Source organism: Leptonychotes weddellii, chromosome 14 (assembly GCF_054177405.1).
Source record: "Leptonychotes weddellii isolate Sample4059 chromosome 14, ASM5417740v2, whole genome shotgun sequence".
NCBI classification, from domain to species: Eukaryota; Metazoa; Chordata; class Mammalia; order Carnivora; family Phocidae; genus Leptonychotes; species Leptonychotes weddellii.
In genome coordinates this window covers 6,309,236-6,331,443 of record NC_138382.1, presented here as the reverse complement: position 1 = coordinate 6,331,443, position 22,208 = coordinate 6,309,236, and the positions used below count along the sequence as shown (strand labels likewise).

The window sequence follows — 22,208 nt, the reverse complement described above, 5'->3', positions numbered from 1 at the left end:
TTTGTCCTCATATCTATAATTAAATCCAGGCTGCAGCTCTGGCCCAAAGCGATGCGGCATTTTCAAGCTGGCCTTGGACTCGCCCTCCCCCACCCCCATCTGCTTTTAATTGTAATTACCACCCCAATAGGAAGGAGGCTTATGGTAAAACAAAACACAATAATCAAACAAACAAACAAACAAACAAAACCCTGGGTTGTTCCCATTGTGTTTCAGAAGGCCGTGCAGAAGGAAGATTTCAGGGATTTCAGGCAGGTGGGCCGTTTTCTCCAGTTCCAGTTTTATTCTGTACCAAGGGCACAATCCCTTCATTTTACTTTTGACATAAAAAAAAAAAAAAAAGGACTTCATGAAACAAGACAAAATAACTTATGATTATACGAAACATAACTGTGACAAATCACAAAACTATACATATTAATAGAAAAAAAGTGTACCTAATTCTTTAAAAGATTTATGACAATAAGCACCAGATGTGCCCCTAAAGAAAAATCGGCCCCATATCCAGTATGATATATGCAGTTCATTTCTCTACGTGAGTGTATATAACTATGTACAAGAGTCTGTGTGATTTATGGAAACCAGATTTCCACTTTTCCCCCCCAAAGTGCTTTATGTCAGCAACATTACACAGGATGCTCTTCTGTCTGTACAAAATAAATCTCTTCTTTTTTTTACATTCGCCATTTCTCCAATGACTGGTTTTTGGTTTTTTCTTTCTTTTTTTTTTTTTTTGCTTTATCCATTGCAAAAAAAAAAAAAAAAAGTAACTGCAGAAACCCCACACCACTAACAAAAAGTGCCATTACAAAATGCTGCTAGAAAACGTCAAGGTCAAACAGTCAAATAAAATACCAAATAATTAAATTGGACATTTGCAGTCGCTATTCCTGATACTTCAAGGCAACTGGACAGTCGAGGTTCTTGGACAGGATAGCTGGACGTTTACCTCTGCTCTAACGTAGTAGTAATGTGCTTGACAGCAGGGAATTTAAAAACAGCACAAGACCACCAACACTCTTGTTTTATCAGTGGGTCCACTGAAGGCCTTCTGTCGGCTTTCGAATCACCTATGCAATCGGGGGAGACAGGGGTAAAGGGGGACACCCCAGAGGACCAGTACATCCTTAAATAATATTCAACAGCTAATCAGCAGCTAAATTACAACGGACATTTTGAGGCGGTGCCTTTAAGGAATTAAGACAATGCAACAAACGAAATGTCTCTAGGCAGACTGATTTTTTTTTAATGTAATAGGATAATTGGCTTGGGCTGTGTGTATTTTCACAAGCACCAGTTTTGTTTTTTTGTTTTTTTGTTTTTTTCTAAAAAGGGGGAATGACAATCTCTGCTCAGATGTTTATGAAAATGGCTGGTTACACAGCAAGACGAAAAAGGCCAGGAAATGGAAGGGAATGAATTCTCTGAAGTTTCTACTTTCACTGCTACACACGATGATGACGCATATATGAATCTCAAGCAATGTGAAAGCCAGCAAGGGACAGATCGGAAGGTCAGGTGAGGTTCTGGAAGCCAAGGACAGCCTGGGCCGTCTCCAAGGAACCTGAGCGTGTCAGGCCCTGAGGGCTGAGCTCAAACCTGCAGCCATCAGGAAACACTGAGGGCCATGTGCGGGGACACGAGCTTGCAGGCTGCACTGGCCCTGCTTGCCCCACGCTCACACCCGTGCCCTTTTCTGCCGAGGAAGGAGGCCCTGCAGTTGTCCCCCCCCGCCCGCAGCAGTGACGAGAGACGGGCAGGGCCGCTGTGAGGCCACGGTCAGACCAGGCACTGGTGCGGGGGCTTATCCTCCAGCCAAAGAGGAAGACGACCCCACGGTGCCTGAGGTTCGGCTTCTGGCTCTGTCCTCCTCCCCGCTGTCCACTTCAAACTATGTAAAGCCACAAGGCAGGGCTGACGTCACTGCAATCAAAGCAACAACCCCTTGCTTTTCATCTTTTTCCTCCTCGTCACACCAAGTACGAAGTATGTTCTGAGTTCCTCATAAAGGAATTTAAGAACGGACACATTGTCTAACGCTATCGGAGCTTACCTTCCTTTCCGGAGTGGGACACGGGGACACACAGGGGACAGCAGCGCTAGCATGCACGTGTCCTGGTTTACACCAAGTGACAGAACCCACAACGTCTGCAAGGAGGCTGGCATTTACTCGCAGTCTGGGAGCTCGTCTGGCTGGGAAGCCGCAGGAGCCTTGTTTCGTAAAGCAGAGCAGAGTTTTGTAAAGTGAGTAACCTCACTCTTTTGCAGCTCTGGATGCCTGCATGGTGGCCTTTCTCGGATCAGAGCTCACGAGTCAGAGGAAGCGGACTGACCTCGGGCCCTGGAAAAGCGACCCCCACGCGTGGCTCGTTAGTCCCCTCACTCTATGGCACATGGGGATCAAGTCCAGCCCGACTGAGGGGACCTGCCTGTCAGGAGACAAACTGTCCCCGGGTCCCAGGTGTGACACTGTGCTGGTGAACCCTTGTTGGACACTGTAATGATCTCAGTGGGACGAATAGCACTATTTCATTTTACAAGAGGAAAGAAACTGAAATGTGACAGTTCTGGAATGTCAGGCTTTACCCCGTGTCTTTGGGGTGTGGCTACTTTTTAGGATCTACGTGTTGGACTTAAGATCTTTTTAACAGCTTTGTCAATGCATCCCAGAAAGTGGTTTCCTATTCAGGGTTGCTATCAAATGACCAAGAGCTCTGTGAACATTCCAGGCCCTCAAGGAGAGTTTCAGGGAAAAAAGTTAACTTCTTCTGCTTACCTTCCCTGAACTTTCCCTCTACCTGCCTCAGAGCAGACCTTGCGGGGAGGAAGGATGGTCAGGCGAGGGCGGGTGGGTTGTGCCTGACTGCAGACAAGGAGGAGGTGAGAATAATGATGAGGACGGAGAGGACGGTACGGGGGAGGGACAGACCGGGGAGTGGGTATCCGAAAGGAGGTGAGCAGAAGCTATGCAAAAATCACTGGACATTGGGCACCTCTCGTTGGGTTTTCTGAGAGAACCCAGGATCTCAGCTCAGGGGGCCCCTGTTCTCACATCTTCTAGCATGACTCGGCACAGTACCAAGTGGAGGCAATGGGTCAATCAGTCAAGCGATCTTTTCCGTGGAATGAGGTCTTCGAGGTGGAGTCACTGAACAGTCAACCCACCAGGGTTTCCGCTATGGCCCTGGGAAGGGGGCTGGGCCCACCCCCTTTCCCTCAGGTGGCTTTTGTGAAATGTGAAACTACTGGGGGGGGGATGCTCACAGGTGCGGTGAGGTGGGGCCAGGCCAAGCTACAGTGGTGGCAAAATGGACGTAAATGGGGTGATTACACTAATTCTTTCCATCCAAAGAACAGACCTCTAAATATTTTTTTTTCCTTTAAAAGTAGATGTAAATAACAAGTCTTTAAAAATAAAAGAACTAAGATAAGTTGCTGGAATATAAAACAAGTCGTAGTGCCTTTCAAGGGACTGTGCTTGACAGAACCTTCTTATTTTGCTTTCAGAGAAATATTGAAAAGCAATTGGTTAGCATGGGCATAGTAAGAGGAAAGAGGCAGCCAGCTCCCCGGGCTGCCAGGCCAGGGCTGGTGCCAGGAGCCAGGGCTTCTCCAGGAGTTGAGCCCAAGCTGTGCTTGGATGTAGGTTTCCCCTGTTGCCTGATTTTGCAGGAGCCAGCGTGGACGGGGAGCAGTGGGGGAGTTCACTGTGCTTCTGGCAGTTTGGGTTGTCCTTCCCTCTTTGGAGTTCTGTGCAAGTGTGATCCCCAGACTCTATGTTCATATATGCATCCTTTCACTGGTGTCCTTTGAGAGCTGACAGCTGGAAGTCACAGGTATCCAGTAGAGTGACTCTAAATTCCCTTTGAAAAGCCAGTCCTGCTGGTCACCAGCAAACCCAGAGGGAAAAAGGAGCAACTGAACACATTCCTGCAAAGCCCGGCTCCGGCCAGTCCTGCCTTCCAGAGACACGTCTGTGCCTCTGCAGGGTCCACCGATGAGGCGAACAACCTTTTCATGCAGTCTCTGAGAATATGAAAATAAAAGGTGGCAAGCGACAAAAAGGTTCTGAGTGCCAGTGGGGGTGGAGGCCAGGGGAGCGTTTAGCCTTCGGTATAGACAGAGGAGAGCTGGCTAGGACAGCGGTCCACGGCGCTGATCTGCAGGAACGTGGCGTCCTCAGGCCCGCTGCGAAGAGACTCCCCGAAGAGGCTTGAGGACCCTGAAGGCAAATCATACACTGGAAGAGAAAGAACGGGAAAGTTAACAATCGCGCCTGGCCACACTCACCGTGTGTGCAGGCAGCAAATGCTGAGGGGCGCCAAGGGCTAGGCCCTTCAGCGGCTCTGTCCTCAGGGACCTCAGTGGGGAGGGAGGTGGACTTGCAGGCAGATGGCCACAATTAGTCTTGGCACAAAATACGGGCTGAGTAGAAGTAAAAGTGTGCTAAGCAAGGGTGAGGATGCCCTCAAAAAGGAGACGATATTAAAGTTGAGTCATAAAGATGGGATTCTCACAGACGGGAGAGGTAAGGAAAGAACGTTCTAGGAGGAAACAGAGCGCAAAGATGGACAGGGAGGGGCTGTGGGGCCAAGTGCCCGGGCCCAGTTCAGGTGCGGCACATGTGGCGAGACCTCTGTGAGGGCGGGCCTACGTGATCGGGCCCATCTCGGGGGGCCTTTACGTTCAGGCGGCTGGAGACCATCTAAAGTGTTCAAGGAGGGAAGGGGCTTACTTTATCCTTCATTTTTGGAAGGCAATGCTCATGGTAGTATGGGGGGCAGAAGGGTAAAGACAGAGTTGACTCAGGGGCGCCTGGGTGGCTCAGTCGTTAAGCGTCTGCCTTCTGCTCAGGTCATGATCCCAGGGTCCTGGGATCGAGTCCCATATCGGGCTCCCTGCTCCGCGGGAAGCCTGCTTCTCCCTCTCCCACTCCCCCTGCTTGTGTTTCCTCTCTCGCTGTATCTCTCTCTGTCAAATAAATAAATCAATCTTAAAAAAAAAAAAAAAAAAGACAGTTGACTCAGGGAACTTGCTGGAAGGCTATGGCTATTGCCACGGTCTGGGAGAGACACTATGGCCCCCTGAGCCAGGGCGGTGGGAGTAGGGCTGGAGAGGAGCATGAAAGTGAGAGACATTTCAGGGGCAGATTCAACGGGACATGATGCAGTCATGTGCCAGGTCAAGCCTCGTCTAGGCCAGACACGGCAAACCCACCTGGTCCCACCTGCGAGTCTGCCAGAGTTTCTAAGTCACAGACAGCCACCCACCTGCAATGCCCGAGTGAGCAGAGAAGGCTCTGTGGAACACGTCAAAGCCGGCCTGCCCCATGGGCGTGGGGGCCAGGCAGTCCTCGAAGGAAGGCACCCCGCTGCAGGGGCTGCTGGGCAGCATGGCTCTCTGGGAGTCGGGATACTGGGGGGGGCGGAATGTCTGTAGCTGCCCGTAAAATCCTGCAATGCAAGCATGGCCGTGAGCTTCTGCAGAGCCTAAGTCCCCAGTACCACCCTGGTGCGGCGAGACCCCCACGTGACAAGTGGCCTCTCACTCTTAAGCCCACCTGTGAAATCTTCGGAGCAAGCCTCTGAAATGCACACTTTGAGCCAGAAGCTCTTCTACCTTCAGGGGCTGTCAAAGCTAGTTGGCTTCTGACATTTTTACCTGCTGCTCCAGGATGGGCAGCTGAACAGCCTCTGCCCTCCCCTAGATGCTCTCAAGAGCCCGGAGACGGCAGGCCTGACCCGCAGAGAACATGCCTACCCCATCCCTGCCACCAGGTTTTGAGCCTATCTTAACTTCCTTTATCTTATATTCGATTCTGCTTTTCACATTTGGTGAAACCTGAAACACGCTCTTAACAAGGCCCACCTGAAAACAACAACAACATAGATCTATCCACCCAACTGTCCTTCTAACAGATAAGTTCATACACATTTATAGACTTTTGACTATTTTGAATAGGTACACAGAGTATCCCTTAGGATGGGATGTGCTGTATTATTATTCTTAATCTTTGCAGGAACTGGAACAACTGGAAGATACCATGTAATGAAGAAATTTGAGGAAAGATTGCTTAATATTTGAAAATAATCATCAACATTCTGCTGATTTTGTTTCATTAAACTCTTTCATTGTTTTTTTCTTGTGTGACAGAGGTTTCCTGGGGGGTGTTTGTGGTCCTTTTCCACGATCCCTCCACACCCCAAGATACCTTACCTTTTCCTTCTTCCTCTTGGCCTCATGACACATGTAAGTCAATGGACTGTTTTCCTGGAGCATAATATGCTTTTGCAAATCTAATAATGAAATCTTCACTTGATGCTTTATTGAAGGGAGAGTTGCATCTCACTGTATCTGTTTGCTCAACTGCAAAACGTGACTGTTTCCACTGACTATTGTGAAGATTTGGGGCAAAGAAAGACCATATATAACATTTTAAGGTGCTTCAGAACATCAGTTATTACTGATATCACTACTCTGGTAGAAAAACCCATGAGGGATTAGTAGAGAATGTGACCCATGGTTCATATTGATGGTTCATAATGATGGAGAACACAGGACCAATTCATGGGCTTTGGTTCCCTAGTCCTATGTGCCTTCCTCCACTAGAACAGCCCCTTCTTAATGATCAATAGGTAGGGGAGGTGTTATCTGGGTTTTTTTTTTTTCAGCTCTCTTGAAGTATAACCAGGGCACGGCGACGCATCCAGCCTACTATGCTCATCACACTCCCATTTCTGGTTAGTGTTCTCCAGGTGGCCTGTGTAAATGCTCACATCACCTTTGGCCAGGGGCTCTGTGGCTGCTGGGGACGTCCCCAAAGCATGTGTGCAGAACTGCTCCTAAAGACACAGTCTGGCCCTCTAGGAGCTTATGATCCAAGACGGAGGGACCCATGTGGATTTATGCATGGGGCACACTCACAGAAAATGAAGTACTATCCTTTCAAAGCAGACAGAATACTTTATACGGAATCCAGAGAAAAATGCACATAAGGTTTGGGGGGAAGATTAAAAGCATGTATAGACGTATAGACTAGAAAAATATTCAGGGGGATACCATGTCAAGGCAGGAGAAGAAAGAATGGGAAACCATTCGCCCGTCTCTGTTGGATCTCCAAAGGCTTCTTAGGATCTCGACAGACAGATGGGCAAAGGACCCAACTAGACCACCTGAGGATGCAGATAACTGATCCACCAATATGAACCAACTCAATCCTCTAGCCAACAAAGAAATACAACGAAGACAATAATAAAATACCACATTCTACCTATCACATTAGCAAAGATTTCTAGAAGTCATTCTCGGTGCAGGTGTGAGAATGACAAAGTCACTTCTGTCCAGTGTTGCAGACACTGTGAAGGCGCAAGCTTCTTGGAAAACCACTGGACAACCTGTATCTAGAGCCTGAAAAGTGTTCCTACTCGTACACCTGGACCTGGGGATTTTACTTCTGAGGAGGTATTCTCAGAGTCTATTCCAAAGAACAGAAGAAGTTCTGCACAGAGGTAGTCGTTACAGTGCTAGTCAGAACAGAAAACCGAAGAGCCAAACGGGCAACCGTAAGGGAATGATTCAGCAGAGTGGTACGTTTACATGATGGGAACATTAAGTAGGCACTAAAACAGTATTTACAAGGAGTTTTTAACAACAGGGAAAGACCATTATATAAGGTTCAGAAGAAAACAAAAGCAAGATACAAAACTGAATGTGGAGACTGGGCGCAGTCATGGGCAAGTCCATGCATAGCATGGATGGCGAGGCAATGTTTCTTCTTTGTTTTTTTTAAAGCAGAGAGCAAAAGAGAGAGAAAAGCACGTGAGCGGCGGGGAAGGGGAGAGGGAGAGAGAGAATGGGGAGGGACAGGAGTGGGAGAGAGAGAATCTTAAGCAGGATCCCAACATGGAGGTTTTGCTAGATCCTTAAGCGGGATTTCAAGACCCTGAGATCACCGCCTGAGCCGAAATCAAGAGTCGGACGCGCTTAACCCATCGAGCCACCCAGGCGCCCTGGTACGGCCACCTTCCTATGGTTGTCTTTAGGCTGGTTTTTTGGCTTTATATTTTTCTGAGTTTTAGTAGTGGTGAGGAGCAAATGTGCTGGAGCCAGACTTCCTGGGTTCGAGTCCTACTTACCCACTTACCCACTGTGTAATCTTAGTGAATTACTTAGCCTCCCAGTATCTATTTTCTAATCTGTAAAATGGGGCTAAAAGTAGTACCTACACTTCACAGGAGTTATTATGAAGATTAAATGAGTTCATATGTACATATTATAGAATATAATTTGATAACATAATTATATAATACTTGTATATTTTTTTAATATAATACATGTGTTTGTTAAGTAAAATTAAAAAGTGACATGATTTTATAACAACCTAGTCCTCAAAAATTAAAAAAACCCTAGTTATTAAGAGAAATAAAATGTTCAAAAGGGCAACAGGTAAGTCCTTCAATAATAACCCAATGTGAGAATGGACATGGCAACAGGCATGAGGTGCATACCCACTTCCCAGGCAAAATTCTCTGGAACATTCTTGTCCCTGTGGGGATCTGAGCTGTATGTATCTTGCCCATATTGGTTGCTAGATCCTGCACTAATTAACGCATATCTTGATTTCTTCACTCACCCCCGCGCAGGCTCAAAACAGCAACAAGTTTGAGTGGTTTGAAGGAACCTGGGATGAGCGGCTTTGTGGCTTGGGAGGCTCCTTGGACTGATCTTGATTTGGGGTACCTGGTGGCCAGACACACATATCAGGAGGAAAGCATGACCGTGGACCACCATGGCTGGTTTATTAGAATGTAATGCCTCCTCACTGAGGAGAAGAGACAATATTTGCTCTTTCTATCACTCTGCTGGCTCTGCTCAGATTTGTCACCCATCAATTCCCCAATAATGTTCCTCAGTGTACTGTTACCCTTCCAAGAAGAGAAGCCATTTCTCACTCAAGTGCCACAACTCCCCAAATAGGGACGTTAATCATTCAGGTATGTCAGGCACACGGATAGAGACCTTCATTGGCCTTTCGTGAAAACCAATTCTCTCTCTTCCCTATCTTCTCTCCTGCTTCTAAGAGAGCAGGAATGTTGCCTGGCTTCAGCCTCCATCTGAGTGTAGTGATGTGTGAGTACAGAAGGTCGGTCATGTGGAGAACACACCGGGTTCCATCCCCCAGACTTCCCCGGCTGCCTGGATCGGCATCAGAAGGCAGAGTAGACTGTAATTCTTGCCTGCGGATGTCTTGGCTGACACGAAAAACAGTTGAAACCAGAATGGCCCCGCAAGCATGCTGGATCACTCTCACAGCCAACTTGGGGAAAGAAAATCCTCTTTATTAAATCCCTCCCTCCGAGAAGCCAGTCACTGGAGATGCCAAGTACACTGGTGTGGATGGCTGTGGTCAAATCCAAGAGCTTTAACAGACCCTCTTCCCAGTGCTACTTCCATAAAACTAACAAAATTTTTAAAAATTCCGTTAGGGTCTTGCCACACACACAAATCCTGAAAAAGCCTAACCCATTTTCTGATGAATGGCTCCTGTATTCCAGCTGTTGGATTTCGTGGAGTGAATTTGGATGGAACTCTACCTCTCGGACCAAAAGCAAAATGAAGCAAGATGTTAACACATTTCGTGGGCATAAGAGTGACGGCAAGGTCAGCTAATCTGTCAGTCCGTGGGTCGGTGCTGGCCAAGGGGCTGTCGGAGAAACCAAGAAACAGAAGATAATACCTTGTCCTCGAGGACTGAGAATGCAGTTGGGGCGAGAGCACACATACTTATAGCAGTGTAAGAACACACCCAGACATTCATGTTGGCAATAATTTTGTTAGCTGTCACCTCCGGTTATAAAATCACCCCTCCCCCATAATTCTGCCTCCAAAAACGGCAGGGGTGGGGGACAGGGAAGAATCTACAGATAAACTGAATCTACCCAAACTGCAGCTCCTGAATGTCAAGCAGAATCATTCCTCCTCTTGTCAATTTTGGGAAGTTTCTTCCCTTCTAAAAACACACCTGTTTTTCTAATTATATATATTAAAAAATGTATGGAATTAATTGTACCAACCAGAATAAGCAGAATAGTATAAACAAAGAAGGAAAAAGCTTTTTTAATTTCCACATTCAGATATGGCCAGATAGAGCTACACAAAACTGGAATGTTTTATATATTGCTTGGTCTTCTGTTTTCCCCCGTAATATTCTCTATGCACTTCACACATCACTAAACTTCATTCTCAAAAAACGTTCCCCTTTGTCCCATGGCGTCACTGATGCCTCTGTGATTTTGGGTTTGATCAGGAGTCTGCAGTCACTGTTGCTGCTAGGCCCCCGATGCTGGTGTGGGTTTCCTTCCTGAAGTGGACGGGGGTGGGGGACGTCCAAGGAGAGAGGAGCTGCGTGGCTAAGTGTGATGACAGAAGGGTGTTCTCTAGGGCAGCACCACCCAACGGAACTCTCTTCGATGATGGAAACGATCGGTTTCTCCCTCTATCTTGCTGTCGGTACAGGAGCATCCCGTGGCTGAGCTAGTGCAGTGGAGGAAATGGCTCTTTCACTTTGTTTCACTTTAATTAATTAAAACTTAAGTAGCCACGTGTGGCTCGTGGCTCCTGTCCTGGACAGCACGCTCTCGGGCAGTCCGCCTTCCCAGCGTTAGCAGACTTTGTTTCAGAAATGTTTCTGGTTAAATTCCTGAAGGAAAAACACATGACCCACCACCAAGGGTTTCAATAAAAGCCAGACAATGATTCTTAGACTCGTGGCCTCCAAGATAGGAATTTATATTGGACTCATTACATTTATCTTTTCTTAAAAATCCACCACTCCAATCTTCGTGGAGGAAACCAGAATATACATACATCGTAAGTAAACAACGGTCACCCAGCTTGCAACCCCCTGGAGGGCTGATGAGTGACCGTCTGAAGCATTTCAGCTCTCCTGAAGGAGCGAGCCACGTTCCCTTCTGGAAGTGGGAGAAGGAAAAGGAAACAAGTGGCACACTTCCTGCCTAGCTTGCCGGGCCTGTGGGAGTGGCAGCAAGTCCAGTCCCGTCTTCAGCAGCCCCACCACAGGAGGGTGGAGTCAAGTCCAACACTGAGGCTTGACCCACTGTTTGCCCCCTGGATGGGGATGAATGTCATCAGCCCGCACCTCATCAAGGGGCTGCATCGGGAGCTGTGTACTTAGTGGGTCTGTTTATGTAGCAGATGGCTTTGCAAAACAGAATTCTCATTTTCCTTTACCATGAGGCTGGGAACCACCACCAAACTCTGGGCACCAGGAAAAGTGCTGGATGGATGGTGTGCAGAATCAAAGACTGACCCCTCCCCGTGGTAAGCTCTGCCGGGACCACGATGACAACTTAGAGAGGCGGGCAGCCCGCAGGGGGAGCCCCTCACAGGCCATGGCGAGGTCCCCCAGAACTACTTCCCCAACCAGGCGTGGCCTGAGCAGGCTTGGCAGAATCCTTTATGAGTCTTCTTGGAAACCATGACAAAGGCCATCACTTCCCAAGCCCCCTTGAGCCCTTTGGATGGGAAAACCCTTCTGTTTCCGTGTGACCAGGGCAGATCCTTTCAGGGGTCAGGCCAAGCACTGCCGTGCTCAGCCCCGGCCAGGCCTAAGGAGCCGGCGGCTTCCTTGACCTTCCAGAAGGAGCACTGATTACTGTGTGTGCTTGCCCCCATTGCTGTTTTTCTGTAAAGTGAGGGGATCGCAGTATCTGCCTGATAAGGTACCTGCGCAGGTTCAAGGGGACTGAAAGGGAAGACCCGTGTGAAGGCTCGCGCTCTCCACGTGCTACTTTGTCCTCTTCTTATATGAACACAAGCATTTCCAGTTTTACACTTTTATTCACTCAAGGACTATTTACTAACCACCCAAGTGCCGGAGACACAACGGTGGCTAAGACGCGCTGCGTGCCTTCTTGCAGTTGATGTTTTAGTGAGAAAGAGAAACATGTCCACGAGAAACCCAGTAATACAGTTTCATACCCTGTAGGATGATATAAAGGACACTTTCAGGGACATAGAGAGTCCGACTCTTTTCTCCGGCATGCGCGCAAGGTAGGAAGAGGAAAAGGCAACAGGTGAGAGAGAAGCCTGGGTGCTGACAGCCGTTCCCTTTGTTTGGCCCTGGCTCGTTGTGGCAGGTACAATTAGGGGGCGTCCGCCCTGCAGCTCTGCTGAGGACCAGCCCCAACTGTCTTCCTCCGTCAGCGGCTCTGACCTGCTCGTGCCTGGGAGGAGGATGCGCAGATATGAGAGGTGCAGGGACAGCTGGTATGCCTCAGCTCTTGGGTGGTACAGCCGTTTGCTAGCCAAGTGGGAGGAAGGATATGTATTTATGAGCTTTATGACTGAATTATTTTTCCGCAGAGACTATAATTTTGTGGGTTACTTTAGGAAATGTAGAGGGTTTTGTTTTGTTTTTTTTTGTCTCAGTCCTATAATTGCTGCAGGAGCAGGGGCATGGGTGAATCTGGGTGATGAACGGGACGGGGCGGGGGGCGACTCAGAGAGACCAGGGACAGGGACAGACAAAGTAGACGCATGACGCTGCTCCCCTAATTTCTCCTTCTCCAATACTCTTATGGCTCTTTGCACATATTCCCTCCTACTCTCTGGGAATCCTGGAGCTACCCCCTTTGAGAGAGCTTGTTTGGAGGTTCTAGCAGGGGAGCGCAGCTACTCGTATACCCTTGACCGAAGAACGGTCCTCCTCTATCGGGGAGGGTCGTCCTCTTCGACCGAGCGCGCAGCTTCGGGAGGGACGCACATGGAGCAGTGAGGGAGGAAGGGGACACCCGCCTAGCCAGCCAGATCAGCCGAATCAACCCTGGCGATCAATGGGGTGACAGATGTCGCAGCCAGATCGCCCTCACATCCAAGGAGCTACCCCCTTTGAATACCTTCTGTGATCCATGGCACAAGCCATCTAGAAGAAGAGAGGAAAACACAGGTAAGCCTCTGCTAAAGCTCCCAAAGGCCATAAGCATGTGCTCTTTGGCATCTTGACTTCTCAGCCTGATTTTATGCACTCCAACCTTATTTAGAGAAGGGCCCAGAGAATCACACGCTTACTACTCACATGGTGACTTCGTATGAAAAAACTTGTAGGATTCCTTCTCGGGTGGCCACCTGATATTCCTGACTTGTAAGCAGGTGATTCAAACAAACATTCCCATTTGCAGAGACAGCGAGATGGAAGCAGAGGACCTGTTGCATTCCCTGCCTTTATAACCGGTACTTTGCTTATATGATGCCATGCAAATAAAAGTGGAAAATACACGCAACCATTTTAATATTTCCAAACATCCAGAAATTTGAAATTATTTATGGATCTAGCCTTTATCTTAAAACAAATGAGCAGCAGGACTCAAACAGCCACTATATAAGTTCCTACTAAGTTCGGGGCTTTCTCATTTGCAGTCCCCTTGCTTGGGCATTTTTGTGGAACACTTTGGTTAGTGTTATGCCAACTGCTCGAGAATTCTGTCAGAAGGGAAGAAAAGAACTAATATTTATTTGCTCCAAGTCAAGTACCACCCTATGTGTTTCAGACAGAAGATCTTCATCCTTACAACAACTTTTGAGTCAAGCAGTGTTGTCCCCAGTTTATAGACAAGCAGAGAAGTTAAAATAACTTACCTAAATCCTCAGAGCTACGGAGTTTCAGAGCTAGGACTCAAACCCTGGTCTCTTGGTGACAGAGTTCATACAGACTACTAGGGCTTGAGCTCATGGACCAAATCATTTTAAACACAGTCTTGCCATTTCTGTTGACGTCCCTTACTGCCAAGTTCAGAGGCACTTTACTCACGCTGGACATAATGTAGAAACACTTTCATTAGGGAGAAAATCATTGAATTAATAGAAATCAATAAAATCACCTAACTGCTAAAAAATTCTAAAAACCCTCAAAAGTAGAAACAGAGACATTTTAGACACTTCCTTTGGCCAATTTTCTGATTTAGTCACTATTTTATTTCTACCCCTTACATGAACAACTTGGATCTGGGTTTGAATCGTGGATGACCCATTTAACCAATTGTGTTAATTTATCCAATTTGGACAAATTATCTTCCTGCTTGAGCCTCATTATCTTTTAAAATAACATCTATTTTATTGGGTTGTGGAAAGCATTATACATGAGCGTGTTTATAAAAGCATATATTGCATTCCCTGGCAGGTAGGAGGCCCTTAGTAAATACAGCAATTACTATTGCCACGAAATGAGCTCAGAAGTATTTCTAGATTCTGTATAATGTACAAGCAATTCTTTAGAAATGTTTCCCTCTCATAGGCCACCGCCCTCAGGTACAAAATGATACTGCTCTTAAAAGTGGAATCTCCACAATTTGATTGTCATTTTTTGGCTCCTGGCCATGGCCAGCAACATCCTCCAGGTCTTCATCTAGCTAGAACTCCACTCAGTCTCCTCCCTGGAGGTGGTGGAGAAACGGACTCTTCATTTTGACACAGAGTCTATAAATGCAAAAGCCGCAGGGACGGCTCACAGACTGGGTGAGGAAGACAGGTTTTTCTCTGGGCTGAGAACTGAACCAGCTTCCACAGCACTCGAGCTATTTACGACTGACGTTTAAACATCTACTGTACTAAGAAAGAGGAAAATAATGGACATAATAACCCTTACAATTCCATGTGGACACATTCCTCTTGAAGGAGCCCAGAGACAGTGGTTCAGAAGTCGACCACCGGAGCAATTGCCTGGTCCCCTTGCCCTCAGGCCGAGGGGCTGCAGCATGGGCCCACCTGGGCCCAAGAAGGGGCGTCATTTTCATCTGGAGCATCTGCTCCCAGTTGGTGGGTCACAGAGAGACGCGCTCAGGACACTCGGTGCTTTCCTCTGCTTGCGCCCCTCACCGGTCTGCACGAGCTGCTAAAGCGTTTGTTACCACGAGCCACACTCGGCCTCGGTGTCGTTTCCAGGGCAGGGTTGGGGGAAAGGGAGAGGGTCTGCTAGTATGTCGGCAAAGGGTTCCACAAGGGGCTGGGAGTGGGCAGAGCCTGCTGCTGATAGGGACAAAAGGGAAAGGCGACACAGCAGAGGGAGAAGGACGGCAGGCGTAAAACACTCCTGGTTCAGAGATGTAATCCAGTTTCATTTAAATATCCTCCACCCACCCAAACCCCTAACGCGTGGTGGCCTCTGGCTTCCAAATTCTCAAAAGTGATAAGCTGCCAAAGTAAACTAATTGCAATGTGTCTCAGTAATTGCCATGTGTGGGTATCTGCAGTTATAGTAAAATGGTTCAGTGAATCCTGACAGTGATAATGAAACACTTGGAAATGACATAAAATAAAGACTCTCAAAACCAGAAGACCCGAAGAGTCTGAAATGGATCCGAAAGCCGGGCTTTGCCACGTACCGGCTGTGTGGCCTTGAGGAAACCACAGTCTCTCTGAGCCTGAGAGTCCCTGTGTCCAAGAGGGGGATAATACTACTCACGTGGCAGCATGATCCTCACAGTGGGAAGAGAAAGCAGCGGAGGGAACAAATGGATGGGGCTCACTGCCCTGTCGCCCATGAGTTGCCGCCCACACCCCAACACCTGCCTGCGATTCAAACATCCTGGATACCTGCGAGGCCCAGAATGGAGGGTTTGGGATCTGGCCTTTCTGGGTCTGATGGTTGTGTGAAGTGACATCATCCCGAAGTGGCCACTGGTTGGCGTTGGCAAGAATGAGCTGGGAATTTCTCTAGAAGCAGGCTCCACCGTAAGTATGGGTACCCCTACTGAGTGGGGTCACATGAAATAGTAAGTGTGGAACTAGCTGGCAAACAGTAAAACCCACTGCAGATTCCAGCCCTGCTGTCTGATTATAAGCCTGGTGCTACTTGTCCTCCTACTTTCCCTGAGTCCAGAGGTGTACCTGCCCTGGCTGAGGACGGCTCTGCCCCATAAAACTCACACCAACTCCCGCAGGGCTATTTGGGCCTGAAGCAGAACAAGGAAAGAATGGCAAAGAACGAAGACTTAATTCTGGGTGCCCTTGGCCTTCCAAGCAAGCTGTGCTGTAAGAAAGGTCTGGCAGAGAAGAGGATCCCAGACAGAGATTAAAAGAACGGCTGCAGCCACCCCCCAACCCAGCCCGGGGGTCTAGGCGAGCCATTCTGGTCTTGATAGTTTTTAGGTTGTGCTATATTTACAGGACTTCCCCAGGAAGTAAAGGAAGAAGGAAGCTGGAAAGTATTTACTTTCTCTACCACTGGCCAATTGCTTCCTTTGGATTATCTCTGATTGGAGAAGCATGGCAAGGGAGCACGGAGTCCTACGCTTGGGGTCCAGGCCAGTGACTCCTAAAGCGGGAGCCACAGCATTGGCTCCAGCTCAGCTCTAGGCAGACTTAGTGAATCAGAACGTCTGTGCGAACGGCCTGGAAATATTCATGTTGGACAAGGTATTTCTTACACTAAAGAGTAAGAGGCTCTGAGAACAACTTTAGAGGATTTTTAATCTTCTGAAAGTTTTCCAAATGAAAGACCAATAGGAAAACACAGAACAGCTCTGATTTCATTTGAAATGGAGGAAAAGAATGCTTCTCATGGGCCTCTCTTCTCCTCAGCTGGTCCCCAGCCCTTTCTGCTAGACTCTGAGGACTCTCAGGGATAAAGAAATAATGACTGCCCTCAAGAGACTTTGGATTATATTCTCAGCAGATATGGATTAAGGTGGCCTCCTTCCCCACCCCAGTCTCTTTCCCGCACATTTAAGTTCTTGGTCAAAGGGAAATCATGGGACGTCATTTGCGTGACTCAGAAGTCTTGGTCTTACTGTGGGCCTCACAGTGATCTTGAGACCTAGACTTCTGTTGTCCAGCTGTAACCAGATTCCCAAAATATATCTGGTCCACTAACTAGGTGACTTCTTGCTTGTTTGAATCCAAGTCTGTGATTATACAATTTTCCAGCACTCAATCTAAGAGTGGGCAACTTTCCCGGCAGTCAGATGGAAGGGGGTGACACCAATCCTGGAATCCAGGGATATTCTTAAGGTTTTGTAAGTGGAACGTCCACTCTGCTATCTCAAACCCACTGACATATATTTCTCTACTGTTCTCCTTCAAGCCCAGATTTCATCTCAACTTAACATTCTAGACAGTAGATTTGGGGAGGCCTAATTGTATGCAACAGGAACTTTACTGTGAGGCAGAGGTTCAGGAGATATACTCAAGCCATTGGCACAAGTGTGAGATGGGGCCCCCTCTTCACGATCTGGGGGCTTGTGCTCTGATGGGTGTATATAGTCTACAGGGTCCTTCCTTTCCTGCTTCATCTCATTCCACTGCACACTAAAGTCCTGAATTTTAAGTATGTATTAAGCATCTAAAATTTTGCCAAGTGCTACAGGGAATACATAGATGGTATGATTCCCTGCCTACACATGGACCACGAGGACTATTCTCTCACTGAAAGTTTTCCAAATGAAAGACCAATAGGAGCAACTAAGCTCAAAGATTCTGATCTATGAACCTCCTATACCACAGCCTTTCAGCGTGACTTCCTGTTCTAACACGGAATTTTATTTTTTTTAATGGAGGAAGAAACAAAGATGATGAAGGTATGATCGGCCTGGCCCAGGTGACCTGGAGAGTTGTGCTGTTCCAAGTCACCCTTTCCTGCTGGATGCCAGAGAGGCTATGGAACCTGAACGGGAAAAAGAGTGGGCAGAAGAATTAGGTAACTTGACCCATCCACAGAACGCCCTGAGCTCTTTTACGAAACCATGCCAAGTCAAGGAACTTGATCAACTACTCTGAGTTCCATCTCTAAATAGGGGCAGAAATATATTTCCTACTCTCTTCACAAAGTTATAATGAGAATTCAGGTATTCATTCAGCAAACATCTTACTGAGCAGTTCCGTTATAGTTACCAAGTACTGATAAACTTTTGTACTTAAGAGTAATTTATAAAACATACATTGCAATATAAATGTAGGTACTCTCATTGACCTCACTGGTATGGATAAAAATGCTGCACCAGCCCAGATTGACAGGTGCAAAAGACCTTGGGTAAATATTTGGCTAATTGAGATTTCTGGAATCATTTTGCCATAACGATGAGAAAATTTAAGAATGTGAAGAAGACGTTGTGCTTTGGGATGTGTGATATGAGACTGGGTTTGGTGGAGGAATGTAGAGGGGGAAGGGCTGGTTGTTACACTTAAATGATCTAGAAAAATGCCTGAATGTTTTTACTTCATGGCTGCATCTTACGAAGTCTAGTTCTTAAAGACCTTGCAAGAGAACGAAATGGAGAGTTTAGTCAGAACAATCTGGTTGGGGAGGGAAATTTTCTGTAATCAGAAAGGGAACTCACAATGTAAGTAAACCAACTAGAAATTCTAAGGAAACTGGGATTGTTTTGCAACACGGTCTGAGCCCAGATGATCTGAATGAGTGCAGATCAAGGCAGTTCTGGTGTTTCATTGTTGCTCTTTTGTTTTGTTAACACAGTGTCCTCATTACCGGTCACCCATATATCCTGATGTTGGGTACCCCCCACTTTATTTTAAGGCAATAATAGCCCACAACTATTCACATTTTTTCTTCTAAGCCATGAACTGCTTATCACAATTACAAGGAAAATTCCAACTAAAAATACAAGAATCACAAGACACAGATTGCCATTAATATGTTCAGCCCTGAAGAGTCCAACTAAGCAGCCTGTAAAATAGAATTATAAGAAAATATTTAACTTGATTTGAAGAGCTCCATTCATTAGAGGCTAAACTTCATGAGTTTCAGATAGAAGACAGAACGTTTGCTTCTGGAAAAAAAATGTCATTAATTCCCCAGAAGAATGAAAAAGCACTAGATCTGTAATAATGTTCATCAAACACTTTTCTATAAATGTTTTTAAGTTAACTGACAGAGAAGTCACAATAGTCAATGAAACAGAAATTTTCTGGATATTTTCCTTCTCTTCGATACATTTTTGGGTTCCAATTCAGGAAAACAAAGTGTCACACTGCTATCAACACAGCCTGCCTGGCAGGGCGAAAAGAGCGAGCAAAGTGCTTAATAAGTAATATAACCGCCCAAGCAGCAGTTATGGCCCCTTCATCCTTGTTATAATGAAACTACCTTTAGAGCTCACTACAAATATGAAAAGATGCTGAATCACATTACTAACCAAAGGAAAACGCAAAACAATGTTGCTGCACATGCTGTTGAGAATGAAAATGACTGACGATGTCTGGGGTGGGGACATGCGCTCTGCTCTGCTGCGGAGCCTAAACTGACATGGTCTTCATTAAGGGATCTACGGCAGGACCTACCCAACTTTAAAATGCACATATCCATCAAACTGGCAATTTCTCTTCCAGAAATAATTCCTGAGGAAAGTATGCAGAGGGATACAGATGTGTGTGAGGGTATTCGTGTAAACACTCACATGTGCATAAAGAGATTTAATATAGCATTGTTAATAAAACCAAAAAAATGTCTATCAGTAGGGGAATGATTTTAAAAAAATGACATGTTTCTGTACGTACTACATAATTTTTTTTTAAAAGGAGCTGATCTATAGAATCTATAGGCCTTTACCTAGAAAGCAGAAGCATATATATTTTTTAAGTTAAAAAAAAAGTAAGTCATAAAATAAAATGCAGAATGTGAGCCCATTTTTATAACAGGGCATGTGTGTATGTATGTATATACATGTAAGTTTATGTAAGTACACATACACACATTTCATTTCTATAAACATCTAAAAAGTCATTAATAGTTTTGGGGTGCCTGAGTGGCTCAGTCAGTTGAACAACTGCCTTTGGCTCAGGTCATGATCCCAGGGTCCTGGGATCGAGCCCCACGTTGGGCTCTTTGCTCAGAGGGGAGCCTGCTTCTCCCTCTCCTGCTCCCTTTGTGCTCTCCCTCTCTCTCTCTCTCAAATAAATAAATGAAATCTTTTTTAAAAAGTTATTAATAGTCTTAATAGTCTTTACCTTTCATCGTTGCTGAAAACAACTTAAACTCTTTATAAGCCTAAGTACACTAAGCATCAAAAAAAAAAAAAAAGAACAGGTAAATTTTTTCTTTTCTAATTTAAAAACATCAGTGAGAATATTCAAACTGTATTTTAAGGACTGTGCCAAGAGTCTAATAGCCCTGACTTGATAGTAATCCGGGTTCCAACAGTTACTCTCGCACACATGTGCTCGAGAGGCAAACACGGTGCATGTGAGGCTATGATACATACACACACACACACACACACACACACACACACACACACACACACACCGTGGGGCAATCCCACTGGAAACAATGAGAGAGAGAGCGCCCCCTTCCCTAGAGCGACGTATCGGCTGGCTGAGGCACAGACTCTGTGGTCAGAGGGTCTGCGTGTAGTTTCCAGCTTCACCGTTTCGAGAGTGAGAAATCTGGGGCAAGTTATTTAACGTTTCAGTGATTCAGATCCCTCATCTGTAAAATGGGAGTAGACAATGCCTTCTTCATAGTGTCGTTATGAGATCAATGAGAAAGGGCACCGTAAGCATTTGCCACACTGTCTGACGCAGAAGACACGAGATCTAGTGGTCAGTGGGAGACCCCTGTCTCACAAACCACAGTCCCTGTAGTGCCTGCAGAATTTTAGCCCCGGAAGGAACCCCATCATTAATAGCTCCACACTTAAACATCTCACAAACAGAATTCCCAAGCAACTAAGCACTTCCATCGTACTTGGATCTACAGGCACCATCATGAAGGGGAAGGAGTGTGGGACTGGGGTCAGACGGTTCCCCAAACCAGCTTGGACATCGCTAGGTGTGTGACCTGGGGCAAGGTGCTTCATCTCGCAGCCTCACCTGGGAGACCAGGGCATGCTGGTATTTTTACTAATGTTATTTTGAGGATTTAACAACACAAGTGGATGTATGCAGAGCACCCAGCATCTGGAACACGGAAGGAAAAATAACGATAACAACAACCAGCTCTAATTAACTGAGCATCTACTATGGGCTATGCATTTTCTCTCATTCTTATATCAACTCTGAAAGAGAGGTATTACTACCTCCTGAGTAAGAGCCAGGAAACTGAGATTCAGGGCACTGCATGACTTGGCCATAGGATTCCCATTCAGATCTGCCTGACTCCAAAGTCTTTTCATCTACTTTTTTTCTTCTTTTTTTGGTCGGGGAGGGTGGTGAGGGAAAGAAAGATCTTAAGCAAGCTCCATGCTCAGTGTGGAGCCTGATGTGGGACTCAATCTCACGACCCTGAGATCATGACCTGAGCTGAAATCAAGAGTTGGAGAGCTACCCAGATGCCCCTACTTTCTTTCCTATAGTTCATTATTTCTCTGTGTCATTTGGGCTAATCACAATTTCCCCTTCTGGTAATCTCCTCTTCTGAGATAATATGACCACTGTAGGGGTATGTAAGCTAGTGGCTGTAAACGCTCTGAAAATTTTTGGAAACAAGGGACTTTTAACTCTGGGAACGCCTCCAACACTTCTTCCCCCGGCTGCTGCAGCTACAGGTTTCACTGCAGGATACTCGGCCCCAGGTATGCAAAGACTCCAATTCACCTTACCGTGTAAGGGAATCATTAGATCATCCTCTTCCCGCTAGGGAGAGGTCCCAGGCCGTTGGGTAAGCACTGGGTATGTAATGAGAGGAACACAAAGAAGGACCAAGTGCCCAGAGGGGCCCTGGAAACTTGACTCCTAATCACGGTTTTGCCAAGGGCTGGCCCTACCGATCAGCCTAAGAAGCCATAAGCAAAAATCTCTCTTTCCTCCTCCCCAACACCCCCATCCTTTTATTCATTCATGTTTATTCAGTAAACTTTTATTAAGCATGTCCTATGTGCAAAACATTTCCTGTCCTAAGGAAATCTTATAGTTATCTCAGTCATCTTAGTATCCTTAAAGCTATATGGGTTTTAGTCTATGTGTGTGTGTGTGTGTGTGTGTGTGTAGATACTTAATTACATGTGTAGATTATTCACACTTCAGTCGTTTCCATAACCAAACGTTTAAACAGCTCTTCTGATGAAGATGACCATCCCACACCCCTCCCACGAAGCCCAACAGGCTGTGATGTCAACTACACCCCCCTCGTACACACCTAAATTTAACTTTTGTTTAATAGAATTAGCACACTGTCAGAATTCATCAAGTACTAGTTATGTAAAACTGCTCTTGGGTAATTTTGTAGTAATTAAGTGTAT

At 46.4% G+C, this 22,208-nt stretch overlaps 1 protein-coding gene across 6 annotated transcripts in view; it reads right to left on the bottom strand.

Moving 5' to 3' along the window:
* Positions 1-260: 260 nt before the first annotated feature.
* GLIS3 (GLIS family zinc finger 3) overlaps positions 261-22,208 on the bottom strand; it is a 445,030-nt gene continuing 423,082 nt past the window's right edge. For 5 of the 6 annotated variants that reach the window (XM_081802770.1, XM_081802769.1, XM_081802774.1 and 2 more), the window contains 2 exons: positions 5,271-5,453; positions 261-4,240 (listed from right to left, as the gene is read on the bottom strand). In XM_081802770.1, coding sequence (XP_081658896.1) covers positions 4,104-4,240; positions 5,271-5,453 — 320 coding nt within the window. In that variant the 3' untranslated portion in view covers positions 261-4,103. Of the gene's footprint in view, positions 4,241-5,270; positions 5,454-10,101; positions 10,700-22,208 lie in introns of those variants that run through there. The other variant, XM_081802771.1, reaches the window with a different exon arrangement.